At 51.4% G+C, this 12,309-nt stretch overlaps 1 protein-coding gene across 1 annotated transcript; it reads left to right on the forward strand.

Moving 5' to 3' along the window:
• The first annotated feature begins 2,751 nt into the window (after nucleotides 1-2,751).
• OLIG3 (oligodendrocyte transcription factor 3) lies at nucleotides 2,752-4,952 on the forward strand. The gene has a single exon (XM_010707253.4). The coding sequence runs from the start codon at nucleotides 2,993-2,995 to the stop codon at nucleotides 3,812-3,814; it is 822 nt and encodes a 273-aa protein (XP_010705555.1). The 5' UTR covers nucleotides 2,752-2,992; the 3' UTR covers nucleotides 3,815-4,952.
• Nucleotides 4,953-12,309: the final 7,357 nt, after the last annotated feature.

Genomic DNA, 12,309 nt, shown 5'->3' on the forward strand with positions numbered 1-12,309 from the left:
CTTTTGTCGTATATCAGAGGATTAGCAATTAACACGTCGCTCAGTAATCAGTGTCTGACATTTTAAATTTTATTGCTAAGTTATAACAGCGTATTTTTTCAAGAATTTTTGCAAATCAGTACCGAAATACAGAAAGTAAAATGTCGCCCTTAACGAGCGGCAGCGCGGTGCCCTTCGACTGTGCCCAGCAGGGCTCTGCGCCCTCAGCAGCAGCACCAGCGTGGCTCCATCCCGCCGGCAGCTGTGGGACGCTTCGAGCTGAGCACGATTTCCTTTTTCGTGCTTAATAACGTTCTGCTGTGACTCCGCGTTGCCAGCGAGTTTGAAAATAACTGAACGGAGAAGAGAACGCCCCGCGTTCTGCCGGCGGAGCGTCCAGTCTGGGTTTATCTGGCTGCAGAATTTGAGTACCGTTTCAAATTCTGAGGCAACTCGTAATACCCTGCCTCTGCAAAGCAAGTACGCGGTCAACACGAGAAATAAAATCTCATCGCTTTGGTGAAGGCAGCGTCAGGTGACGAGGAGCATCAAGCGGAATTACACCGTCAATCGAAATGCAAACTGTATGCGCAGCCGGCGGGCGGTTCGGGAACCTGGGCCGCTCTGCCTTAAAGGAGATGGGTGCCGTCTGCTAGCCCGGCCCGATGGATGCGACAGCACCCGAGCGGGGCTGCGCTCGCCCGGAGACGCCGGCGGAGAGCCGCAGCTGAAGCAGAGAGCTTCTCTGCTGCCCGTCAGCAACACCCTCATTACAGCGCTAACGTGTGTAACTGTTTAACGCTAAAGCATGGTTGTCCAAATGCTCAAATTAAATTAAAAGCAAGCAGAGAGGGCGAAAGTCATAAAACTTAATAGCCTCCTAACAAAACCGCAAGAAACATTTAAACTCTCGGCAAATTACGAATCGGATTCCGTGCCGCCGGCCGATAAAGGTCAATGAAGTTACGAGAAGCGAGGTGTAATACTCCTTCAGAGCGATGCTGTGTATGAGAAAAGTTCTCCCGATGTCCCGAAACTCTGAGAATTCAAAACCGGGCGCAGCCTCAAGGCGCGCTCGGCACCCGGCGCCCGACAGAGCGCACTGAAGGACGCGCAGCCCCGCGCGGAGGTCCCTCTCAGCCCCGTCCCGCGTACCGTACGCTCGGGCCCCGCTGCAGCCGCGACTCCGGGGTCTCTTCCGAGCCCGGCACCGGCGTCGGGAGCGCTGCCTATGCCCAGCTCTCTCCGAGGTCGTTCGCCTTCCGCAGAAAGCGCGTTTTCCTCTCCCTCGCCAAATCTGTCAGCCTTTATGAAAACGGATATTAAAAAGAGGAGGGATGAAAGTTACTTTGGGTTAGTTGCCGTCCAGCCGCCGTTTTCGCCTTTCTCTCAGCCCCGATGCCGGCAGCACTGCATTTCCGACTCCCGGTGTTAGTTCCGTCGGGGAAAGTTTTGACGCGGCAGAGCGGCCCCCCGCGTCCCACCTCCCGCTTTCAGTCCGGCTCCGGGCGGAGCCCTGACCCGCGCCGAGCCCCGGCCCGCTGCGGGACGGCCCTGACCAGCGGGGCTGTTCCTGTTTCTTCCCCGACGGCGCCTCTCGCTCCTCGCTCTGTTCCCTCCTCGGCGGCGGATCTCCGTTTGCCTTCCGACGCCGCGCGGCTGCCGCTGCCGCCGTGTGCCGAGCGCATCTCGCTCGGCCCGACCCGCCGGGAGGGGCGGTGGAAGGAGGAGCGGGACAGACGGAGCGGCACTGCGGGAGCGGACGTGGGTCGGCGGCGGCTGGGTCCGGCGAGTGCCGTGTCCACGAGTGCGGGGTGCTGCTTGGGCTCACGGCTGTCGCGGCGGAAGCGGGATGAGCCGACGTCCCGTTCAGTTATTTCTGATACATCCTCCTAAGCACGGGGTGATTTACCTCATTTCTTTTTCTTTTTCTTTTTCTTTTTCTTTTTCTTTTTCTTTTTCTTTTTCTTTTTCTTTTTCTTTTTCTTTTTCTTTTTCTTTCTTTTTCTTTCTCTCATTTTCTTTCTCTTTTTCTTTCTCCTTTCCTTTCTCTTTTCCCTTTTTCCCTTTTCCTTTTCTTCTTTTCTCTTCCCTTCCCCTGTGGGATTCTCTCTCAGTGCCTACAATGAGAAGGCTTTAATTTCTCTCAGCAGACGAAGCACGGTCCAACTCGGTGGATGACAGTTTCCCACTCCCCCTTTTCTCATCTCCCCACACCCCTCTACCATCCCGCTGTCCCGCCGGGAACTCTCTCCCATGCTCACGCTCGCGGGTGGAAGCGCACCCGGCGGCTCCCCGCAAGTGGTGCCGATCTCGCGCTCTCGGCTCGTCGGGGCCGGGAGCAGCGGTTCGGGAACACCGCGGTCGCTTCCCCGGGCGGACGCTGTGCAGCCGGTGCCGCACGACCGACCCTGAACGGGGGGCCGAGCTGGGAGGGGAGGGCCGGGCGGCCTCGACGGGCGGGCAATCCCCGCGGCCCCGGCTCCTCGCAGCGAACGGGGTGCCTTGTTATATTGGAAATGAGGGGCAGGGGGAGGAGGTGGCGGGCACGCGGAGCGCCGGGTGTGCGGTGTCAATCAGAGGGGTTTTGTGTCTCCTCGGCTCCTGACGGTCCGTGGCTGAGGTGTCCCGGGTGGCACCGCCATGAATATGAATGGGGGTCCTCGCTAAATGGGACAGTCAAAGCGCACCGCCCTGAATAACGGCACGTCATCCCAACTACACCGCTATACATAGGAGGGCTCCTTTTGTCTCCGCTCTCCGCCGCAGCCCTATAAAAGCCCCTCGTAGGCAGGCGGAGGTCAGTCCCGGCACACACCCACCGCCGTCCCTGAGAGCGGGGCGCGGGGCAGCGCTGCCGCGGGGCAGAGGGCTCTTTCCCCCGCTGCCGCCCCGAGTTGCCGCCCGCCCGGCGCCGTCCGACCCGTCCATCCCTCGGTGCCCCCCGGAGGAGCCGCCTCGTTCCGCCGCCTCCCGATCAGGGCAAGGTGTCTCGCTCCGGCGCTCGAGTACAATGAATTCTGACTCCAGCTCCGTCTCCAGCAGAGCCTCCTCGCCGGACATGGACGAGATGTACCTGCGGGAGCACCGCCACCACCATCACCACCACCACCCGGAGAGCCGCCTCAACCCCGTCTCTTCCACGCAGGGCGACCTGGTGCAGAAGATGGCCGGGGAGGGCCTGGCCCGGGGCGGCCCCAAGGCGCAGGGGGAGGGCGGCAAGTACAAGATCAAGAAGCAGCTCTCGGAGCAGGACCTGCAGCAGCTGCGGCTCAAGATCAACGGGCGGGAGCGCAAGCGGATGCACGACCTCAACCTGGCCATGGACGGGCTGCGGGAGGTGATGCCCTACGCGCACGGCCCCTCCGTCCGGAAACTCTCCAAAATCGCCACCCTGCTGCTGGCCAGAAACTACATCCTGATGCTCACCAGCTCCCTGGAGGAGATGAAACGCCTGGTGGGGGAGATCTACGGCGGCCACCACTCGGCCTTCCACTGCGGCACCGTGGGCCACTCCGCCGCCGCACATCCGCCCCACGCAGCCGGAGCCGTGCACCAAGTGCACCCCATCCTCGGCGGGGCCCTCTCCTCCGCCAACGCGTCCCCGTCGCTGCCAGCCTCGCTGCCGGCCCTGGGCACCATCCGGCCGCCCCATTCCCTGCTGAAGACCCCCTCCACTCCCCCCGCGCTGCAGCTCGGCGGCGGCTTCCAGCACTGGGCCGGCTTGCCGTGCCCCTGCACCATCTGCCAGGTGCCCCCCCCGCCTCACCTCTCTGCCCTCTCCGCCTCCGGCATGGGCCGGATCTCGGCGGACACCAAGGACCTGCTCAAGTGAGCCGCCCCGACTCTGTCCCCCGCCCCCGGGAGCGCAGGGCCGGGGAGGGAAGGACCCTGCCGAGGGGACGCTGCCGCCCGCGCCGAGCCGGGAGAGGAGCGATCCCCGCGGTAAAAAAAGTAATAGCGGTGGGGAGGAAATGTAAATAATTCCTTAAAATGGATGGGAAAAAAAAAAAAAAGAAAAAAAAGAAAAAAAAAAGACATGGTTGTCACTGCAGTGCTCGCAGCTGTTCACAGACGATGGGATCGGTTTGGGGTTCTCCTCCAATTGTGGGGTTTTCTCACTGCTCTGTCCAACGGCGGCGTCCCGCAGCCTCCCGCCCGCCCCACCCCGGCTTCGGGCTCAGCTCCGTGGGGTGCAGCGCGGATCTCCTTGGGTGAGATCGCCGTTCCTTTCGGCGTTGGTCGCGGCGCGGTTCTGTTGGCAGTTCCTTTCTTCCTCCCTCCGCGTCCTCTTATAAAACAACAACAACAACAACAACAAACCAACAAAATAAGGAGGGAAAGGGTGCAAAGCCCGGCGCGGCCCCTCCGGGCCCGTTTTGCCAACCCCTCGCATCCCACTCCCTGAAACCCCTCGGCGCTCGGTTCCCCTCTCGGAGAACCGTTCCGTTTCGTTTTGCGGTTGTTTCGTTGTTTCGTTTGTTCCGCTCCGGTTCTGGTTTGCATGCGGGGCCGGCGCGGCAGGGCCGCTCCCCCTGACAGTGGCTCGGAGCCGCCGGTGCTGTCCGTCCCCTCCCGGCGCCTTTCCCCGCGCGTTCGCTTGGATTGTTATTATCATTAATTCTGTTCGATCGTTCGTTTGGTTTTGGTTAGGGCCTCAAAGACAACCCCGTGTCTTTATTTTTTATATATTCTTGATAACTATCGATATATTTATTATTGACCAGTGTTTCTGGATGAGATTTCCAAATAAAGTTAAAAATGAAACACCGCCTCTTGGTTCGCCTCTGTCTGGGGCCGGGCCGCCTTTCCCCGTGGTTTTCCCGGATCCCCCCCCAATCCTCGTGCGGCCCCGCGCCCCCCGCCTCGTCCCCCATGCAGCAGCCGGGGCGGGCGGCTCCGCTCCGATGCCCGAAGCCCCGACGGCAGCTCGCCACTGAGGTCTCGGTGTTCCGAAATGCGGGCGGCGGAGGGGCCGTCGAGGAAAGATCAGAAGGAACATGGACGAGGACTGCCGGGGGTGGGAATGTGGGGGCGCTTAAACGGGGATAGAGGCAACTGTCAGCAAGGAACCGTGAGGAGATCGTATCGTGAGTGAGCCCCGAGGAATGGTAACAAACAAATCGTTGTTCAGACATCAGAACGCATACATGAAAAATTGAAGAATCAAAAGGAGAATGAATATTCGCACCCCAAACACAATAAACTAACAAATTGTGTTGTAATAAAAGCCAGTTCCTGCTGATGTTCATCTACCACATCAACAAGATGCTTAAGAGATGCCGCAGTTCCCTTCCTCCCTCCCTGCCTGCCTCCCTCCCTCCCCTCCTTCCTCCCACCCTCCCTCCTTCCCTCCCTCCCTTCCTTCCTTCCTTCCTTCCTTCCTTCCTTCCTTCCTTCCTTCCTTCCTTCCTTCCTTCCTTCCTTCCTTCCTTCCTTCCTTCCTTCCTTCCTTCCTTCTTTCCTTCCTTCTCAAAGCTATAGGACTGCATGAGACAGAGCTGGGTTCCTGTGTCCCTAGGGAGAGCCAGAAGTGTCCATAACTGTCCAGCAGCCCCAGCGGCCCCGGGACACCGTGCCCCATTAGGACAGTGAAACATGTGGCTCTAGGCTCACTGCCATCACTTTCCAGCCCTTGGAGAGGGGCAGAGGAAAAGGATAGTGACAGAGATGTCTCTGACTGATCAGGAAGGAGAATCCCGAGCTATGTGGAGATGTGGTGCTGTGCGCTACAGAAGGTAGGGTGGCTGTCTCCTGGTCTGCTCCCTGCCCCCCTAACCACCCCCTCCCCCCCCCCCTCCCCGGCCCCGGCTCTACCCCCTTTCTCTTTCCTAGCCCCCAAGTCTCAGCATCGAGGCTCCAGCTCCTTGATCAGGGTCACAATTTTATACACTCACGCTGGTCAGAAATATTTACTCTCTCCAGCAGCACCAATGCAGCAGGAGATCTTCTTTTCCCTTCCCTTCCCTTCCCTTCCCTTCCCTTCCCTTCCCTTCCCTTCCCTTCCCTTCCCTTCCCTTCCCTTCCCTTCCCTTCCCTTCCCTTCCCTTCCCTTCCCTTCCCTTCCCTTCCCTTCCCTTCCCTTCCCTTCCCTTCCCTTCCCTTCCCTTCCCTTCCCTTCCTTTCCCTTCCCTTCTCCTCAGTGCATTGCTTCCTGTGGGGGCTTGCACAGCTTCCCAGGGCCCTGCTCTCCTGTCAGCCCTCCTTTCTGTCTTTTTCAATTCTGAAAAAGAAAAAAAAATAAAGAACTCTGGGAGAAGATGTTTATGGAGGGAAAAGTGGAAACCATGGGGCTCTCATTGGGTCGATTTCCTCCACACACGTATGCACACATTTGGAAAAAAAAATAAAATAAAAAAAATTGGGAGAATGAAAAGGAGCCAGGAACTAAGAACAGAGAAGTTCTGAGGACCCAGCCGTGTCCTCCCAAGTGGGATACCCTGCTGATCCCACCCAGGGCTCATGGCACACATGACACTGGTTCCCGTGGGTGCCTCATTCAGCCCCCTCTGTTGTTGACTTTCTTTTTCTCCTCTCTCTTACTCCCCACTGGTTCCCACATCTGACAAGCCCCATCCACACAGTCCCCCTAAGGAATGCCTTTCCCCTGCAGAACAGACTCTGGGAGGAGGCGGAGTAGGCTCATTTTGATTAATATGGAAATAAAACGCAGAAATAGCGGCAGTACTTAGCTTCATTGCTTCAGTTTAGAGATTTATTGGCCAGGAGATAAAACCAGTCTGGGGGCGAGCTCGGTAATTCACGTCCCCATCGGTGATTACTAAATGAGCAAATCGTTTTTCTTTGAAGTGGAGGAGGGAAAAAAAATAAAACAAAACCTAAAAAAAAAAAAGAAAGGTAAAAAACAAAGAAAGAAATCTTTGCAAAGGCCGCTGTTTTCTCCAATAGGCCTGGCCACAGGGCAGCTGCAGTGCCCCATTGGGGCCCAACTAGTGCACCAAAATGAATATGGGGTTATCATGGATCCTTGTCTTCAACCACCCATGCCCTGCTCCGACTCCCCTCTGATTGCCTGATGTGTTTCCTCAGAAAAACTTACTCATCTTTTTTTCTTTTTTTTAAATAATTATTCTCAGCCCCCATTCCCCTCCTGCAGAAGCAGATAGACATCAGTGTGAGCTGGAAGGAGTCATCACAAGTTGATACCATGCTGGCACAAGGTTGGGAAATGAGGTGCAATCCTTTATTAGATATTGCTGGTTGAAAAGGGCACTTTATAGGCACACAAACACATCTTTTGGTCTGAAGAGGAAACAGCAAACCAGAAGCTAAGTACAGGCTAAATAATGAAATGTAGGCAGATATATCTCACTGCACTTCTGCGGATTCAAAGGATCTGGGTCTGCTGTTTTGCTCCCAGAGCGAGCTGGGATGCTCTGAGCAGCCACTCCATGCCACGTAAATACGACCCAGGGCTGCTGAGCACTCATGTTCCTCAGGAGCAGCAGCAGAGGCCGGGTGAGGTACCGCAGGACATCCCGGTGGCAGTCAATGCCTAAGCTCAGGTGGATGATCTGAGTCTTAAGCGCTGTCCATTTCGTCTTCTCTCATCTTTCAAGGAACCAGGTTGACTCAACTCAGGACAAACTTAAAGGTAAGTAACCTCTTACCTTACTCATCTTATGCCATGTCAGGAGATGATGCAGCTTTTGATAGAGCAGGAGTTGCAGGTGTGTTCCTCTTGGTGCACCCAGCAATTGCCGGGTAGAAAGCACAGGACTGAAGGCACCAAACGAGTGAAGGGAAATGCTGCATCTTGCTCATCCCAGCCACCCTTCATTCTCCTGCCTTCCATTTCATCCTCGTGACACTGAAACAAAAGCATTTTACTTGATATTGCGTTGAAGTAAGAATCTATGTGTGCACACTGCAGCTGCAGGACATTTCAAGTCTGCATGAAGGGCAACACTTCCTAAAAGCTGATATCATCAGTTGAGACTGTGTGACCAACACTGGCAATTGGCTTCTTGGACTCTCCCAAATCTGCTGTGAATCAGCCCCCTGGGCTGTTATGCAGCAAGGGCAGAAGACTGCAGATCAGTATTTTTAGTTCAATCCACTTATGCTTGCTTGTTTTCTCCCAGAGTGTTGTTGACATGTACATCTTGAAAGCTACCCACCAGATGGGCAAGAGGGAACTGCAAGCACTGAGATACTTTTAATAATTATGATGAAGGTGATTTGAGGAGACCTGCAAATCAAAAACTGATTATTGCTTGTTAAACATGCAGAGGAGTGACAATCAAGTAATTTGTACAGGACCAGTTCCTAATGCCTTGTGAGCTGGTTTAAGTAGATAAGACTCAATTCTTAAGGCAGAGATGCTGGGACAGCAGTCAGATCACAGAAGCTGACTGCCACAGGTACAAGCAAGAAACAGGAGTGTTACATTGCACTCAATTGCCATCTAGGTCAACTAGATGAGAGGGCAATTTATACAATTTATTATTTTATTAAGTTTATTATTGCTTGAGTATAGTACATGGAGTTTCCTGATACTGCACATATACTGAGCTACAAAAAAAAAAAAAAAAAAAAAAGTCTCTCAAAAGGGGCTTCCATTTACTTCTAAAATGAGTCACATTCCATTTATTCAAAGGAAGCTTTAAATACAGCCCATTGACTACAGAATAGATCAGGAAAGGAGGTGTTTCTGGATCCATGATTCATTGCTGGCAGAAATATTTCTAATGAGTAGTTAGTTACGTCCCAAAATCCTGTCATTTTCAAAAATACATTTACTGTGAAAGACAACAGGGTGATTTCAGTCAGGAGAAGGGTTTTTTTTGTTTGTTTGTTTTTGTTTTTTTTTACTTATAGAGACAGAGAGTCAGATGTATGAGATTTTCTCCTCAGTATCGTAAGTCAACTGTCTTGCCAATTTTTCAGGAAACATCTTGATCTGAACCTGATATCACACATAGCTGATACTCACAAGTCAAGCACCATTTTGCATAACTAAATAGAGTAGCCTACCACTAATGCTTTAACATAATTTACCAAAACTTATTCAATTCTCTTACAGATCCTTGGGTGCTGCTGTATGTGAGAATGGTAATGCAAACTCCTCAGCAATACGCACCCAACTGCATTTTTGTTCCTACCCCAACTCCTTTTGTCCCACAGAGCCCTTATTTTGAGTAACCTCACCCCTGGTTTTATCCATAATGCTCTATGACATAACCTTAATCTCCTGCTTCCTGCTAAAAGACCAGAAGGCCTTTGGCTATTCTCTCCTATACGTTCAGAATGAGCGGTGTCTTCTCAGTAACACAGCTATACCCTCCACAGAACTATGGGAGTTGGAAAGGACCTCTGGAGATCATCTAGTCCAACCCCCTGCTAAAGCAGGTTCCCTACAGTAGATTACACAGGAAGGTGTCCAGGTGGATCTTGAAAAACTCTTGAGAAGGAGACTCCTCACCCTCTTTGGTCAGCCTTATCAATGCTCTGTCATCTCATAGAAGTTCTTACTTGTGTTTGTATGGAACTTCCTGTGTTCCAGTTTTTTGCCCATTGCCCCTTTTTCTGTTGCTGCATACCACTGAGAAGAGCCTAGTCCCATCCACTTGACTCCCACTCTTTAGATATTTATAAGTTTTATAAAATTTATAAGTTATGAGATTTCTTTTCAGCCTTCTCTTCTCCAAGTTGGGCAGCCCCAGGTCACTCAGCCTTTCCTTCTAAGAGAGATGCTCCAGGCCCTTCCTCATCTTTGTGGCCCTCCACTGGACTTTCTCTAGAAGATCCCTGACTTTTTTTAATGGAAGAGCCCAGAACTGGACACAGTCAGAATAACTTGGAGCAGAATGTGTCCCTACCATTGTAGTTTACAGCATAGGAAACCTAACTTTAAGCTCTAGATAAGGAACTGAGAGAGACTGTATAGTTTCTGTCTTTTGGAGATCACCAATCACACTGGGACATGGGACTGGGCACTCTGCTCTGGGTAGCCCTGCGAGGGCAGGGGGGCAGAGAGACCTAGAGATCCTGGCAAACCTCAACCACTCTGTGAATTGAACCTACCTTTCCCAGCCTGCTTCCCGGGCAGTAGCAGCAATGTAAATGTCACTTAGCCTCTGCATAGAGAGAGGTAACCGACCAGCTTCCCTAGTCTTCAAGTCCAGCTACACCTCTTTGAGCTGATGTGTTAGCTAAAGAAGACTTTTTATTCCAAAAAGCAGATATTCTTTACATTAAATAATCAGTGAAGGTCCGTGTAACTGTAGGTAACATCATACTTGTCTCCATTTCATCAGCCCTCTCTTGTTTCTGCTGGATAGTGCAGCATTTCCCTTTTCTCAGGTGCTCTATGGTGCTCAAGATTTCTGTTACTGGATAGGATAGTGGACTTCATCTCTACCGATAAATTCAACAGTGTCACATAATGTTCTCAGACACTGAAACTCAATTATTTATAGAGTCAAACTGCTACAATGGTTTCTGGCATGGTTTGGTTCCAACAACTAACTCTCTCCTGAACACAGCCCAGGCATGGTTTGGGGACAGCACAGGCCAAAGGCCAACCCCAGCAGGCAATCTTTTCAAAGCCACACTGTCTGGAAAGCAAAAATTTAATAATGTGGACACAAGCCACTCTGTGCCAGCTGGCTTCAGAGCTAGAGAGTGGTCACAGGCATGTTCTGTATAGATGGAGTCTCAGAGTCTTTCTCTCACATCAAGTTTTGTGCTTTTTATCTTGCTGTCATCTTTCCATATCTTTTATTCTTCAGATTACTAAGAGGATACTTTTCCTTTGTCAAGTGAGTAGCTTATCAGCATTATTAACTGATCAGAGTCTCCCACTAGCTGGTTTGTTTCTGTTACTCTTTGACTCTTTGACTGCTCAGCTTTGCCCAGTTATACAAGATTGCTCTGTCAAAACATTGCTATGAAACTGTCAAGAACATCTATTTCTGGTTTTGGGCCATTTGTTAGATATCCGACTTCCAGCAGTGTTAAGTTTTATGGCACAAATGATATCCAAGGCAGTGAGGTCCCACGTTCCACAGGAACCTTGCAATGTAGTTTTCCATATCAAAATTCATCAGATGTCCAGAGGCAGAACTTTCTCACCAATCATCATATCTCCACCAAGAAAAATGAACCTATGATACTGCTGCCTTGCTTTTCCCACTCCCAAATTTAAAAGGAGTCAGGGCAAACACAGGGGTTGCCCTCTGCTTTCTAAGTTTTCCATAGCTTATGGAAGAAGCGCTCCCATCCTTCACTTGTTTCAGCATATGTCAACATATCAACACCCTGTGGTCCAAAGTCAAAACTTCTCCTTTCTATTTTTTTAATATTTCTGAGGAAAAAAAGTTTTCCTCAGAAATTTGTAGGTGTTTTGTTTGTTTGTTTGTTTGTTTTTGTAATTTTTTTTTTTTCCTTCTCTGATGCATATTACGGATTTGGCAGCACTCCATAATTTTGAACCACAGCAATTCTTTGCAGTATCACTGTACCCAAGATTTCTGCCCCAGATTCTGCCTACTGGCAAAGCCAGCATTAACTAAACACCTCTAGTAAGATTAACACTGACTCTTTGACTACCACCCATAGGGATTGTACCTGAGATTTCTAAAATTAACCCTGTGTAGTGGAAATGCTTAAGTCAGGGCTTGAAACAGTGATTGAGCACATGGTAGGAAGGAAGGGCCAACCCAAGGGAGTTCAGATGTATGCAGTGCTCCTGAGTTATGGGAAGGGGTTTGACCAGGTTTCATTCCTTCCCAGATCTCATTTAAGGGTTGGCAGTGGAGGTAAGGGTATTTCCCTAGAGATCCCTGCATACCTGAGGCCTTCTGAATGTAAGCAGCTTTTTTTTCTGTGTTCATTGATGTTGTGTTTGAGATGTGACTCACTTGCTGCAGCCTGGGATCTTGCTGATCTGCTGTCTTGTTTTGCTTTCCATTGTATTATATCCTGTTTCACTTATTTTAAGAAATAGAGAATAAGGATAGTCTTCCAGTACATCCAACAGCAACACTTCAGCTCCTTCTCTCTTGTTCATCTTGCTGGGAGAATTAGACTTCTTTACAGACCCCATTACTTTATTTGATCCCATCAATGTTCCAGCACATCTCACGTATTCCATGCTCTGTTGTCTTTGAGTTTATCAGATTCAGTTGCTTAACCATCTCCTGCTCATCCCCTCACCACTCACTGGCTCCATCTATCTCTCTCCATGCACAGCCCTTTTCCTCCAGCTGCAGCATCCTCTATTCCAGCCTTCACTGCTGTGGTTGCCTCACCTTGCCATTGCATCTGCCTGACCATCTGTTGAATCATCTGCAATATAAATAACAG

This window comes from Meleagris gallopavo, chromosome 2 (assembly GCF_905368555.1).
Source record: "Meleagris gallopavo chromosome 2, MGAL_WU_HG_1.1, whole genome shotgun sequence".
Lineage (NCBI taxonomy): Eukaryota > Metazoa > Chordata > Aves > Galliformes > Phasianidae > Meleagris > Meleagris gallopavo.

Coding starts and splice junctions, on each gene's coding strand:
- OLIG3 (XM_010707253.4), top strand. CDS start 2,993: ATGAATTCTGACTCCAGCTCCGTCTCCAGCAGAGCCTCCTCGCCGGAC.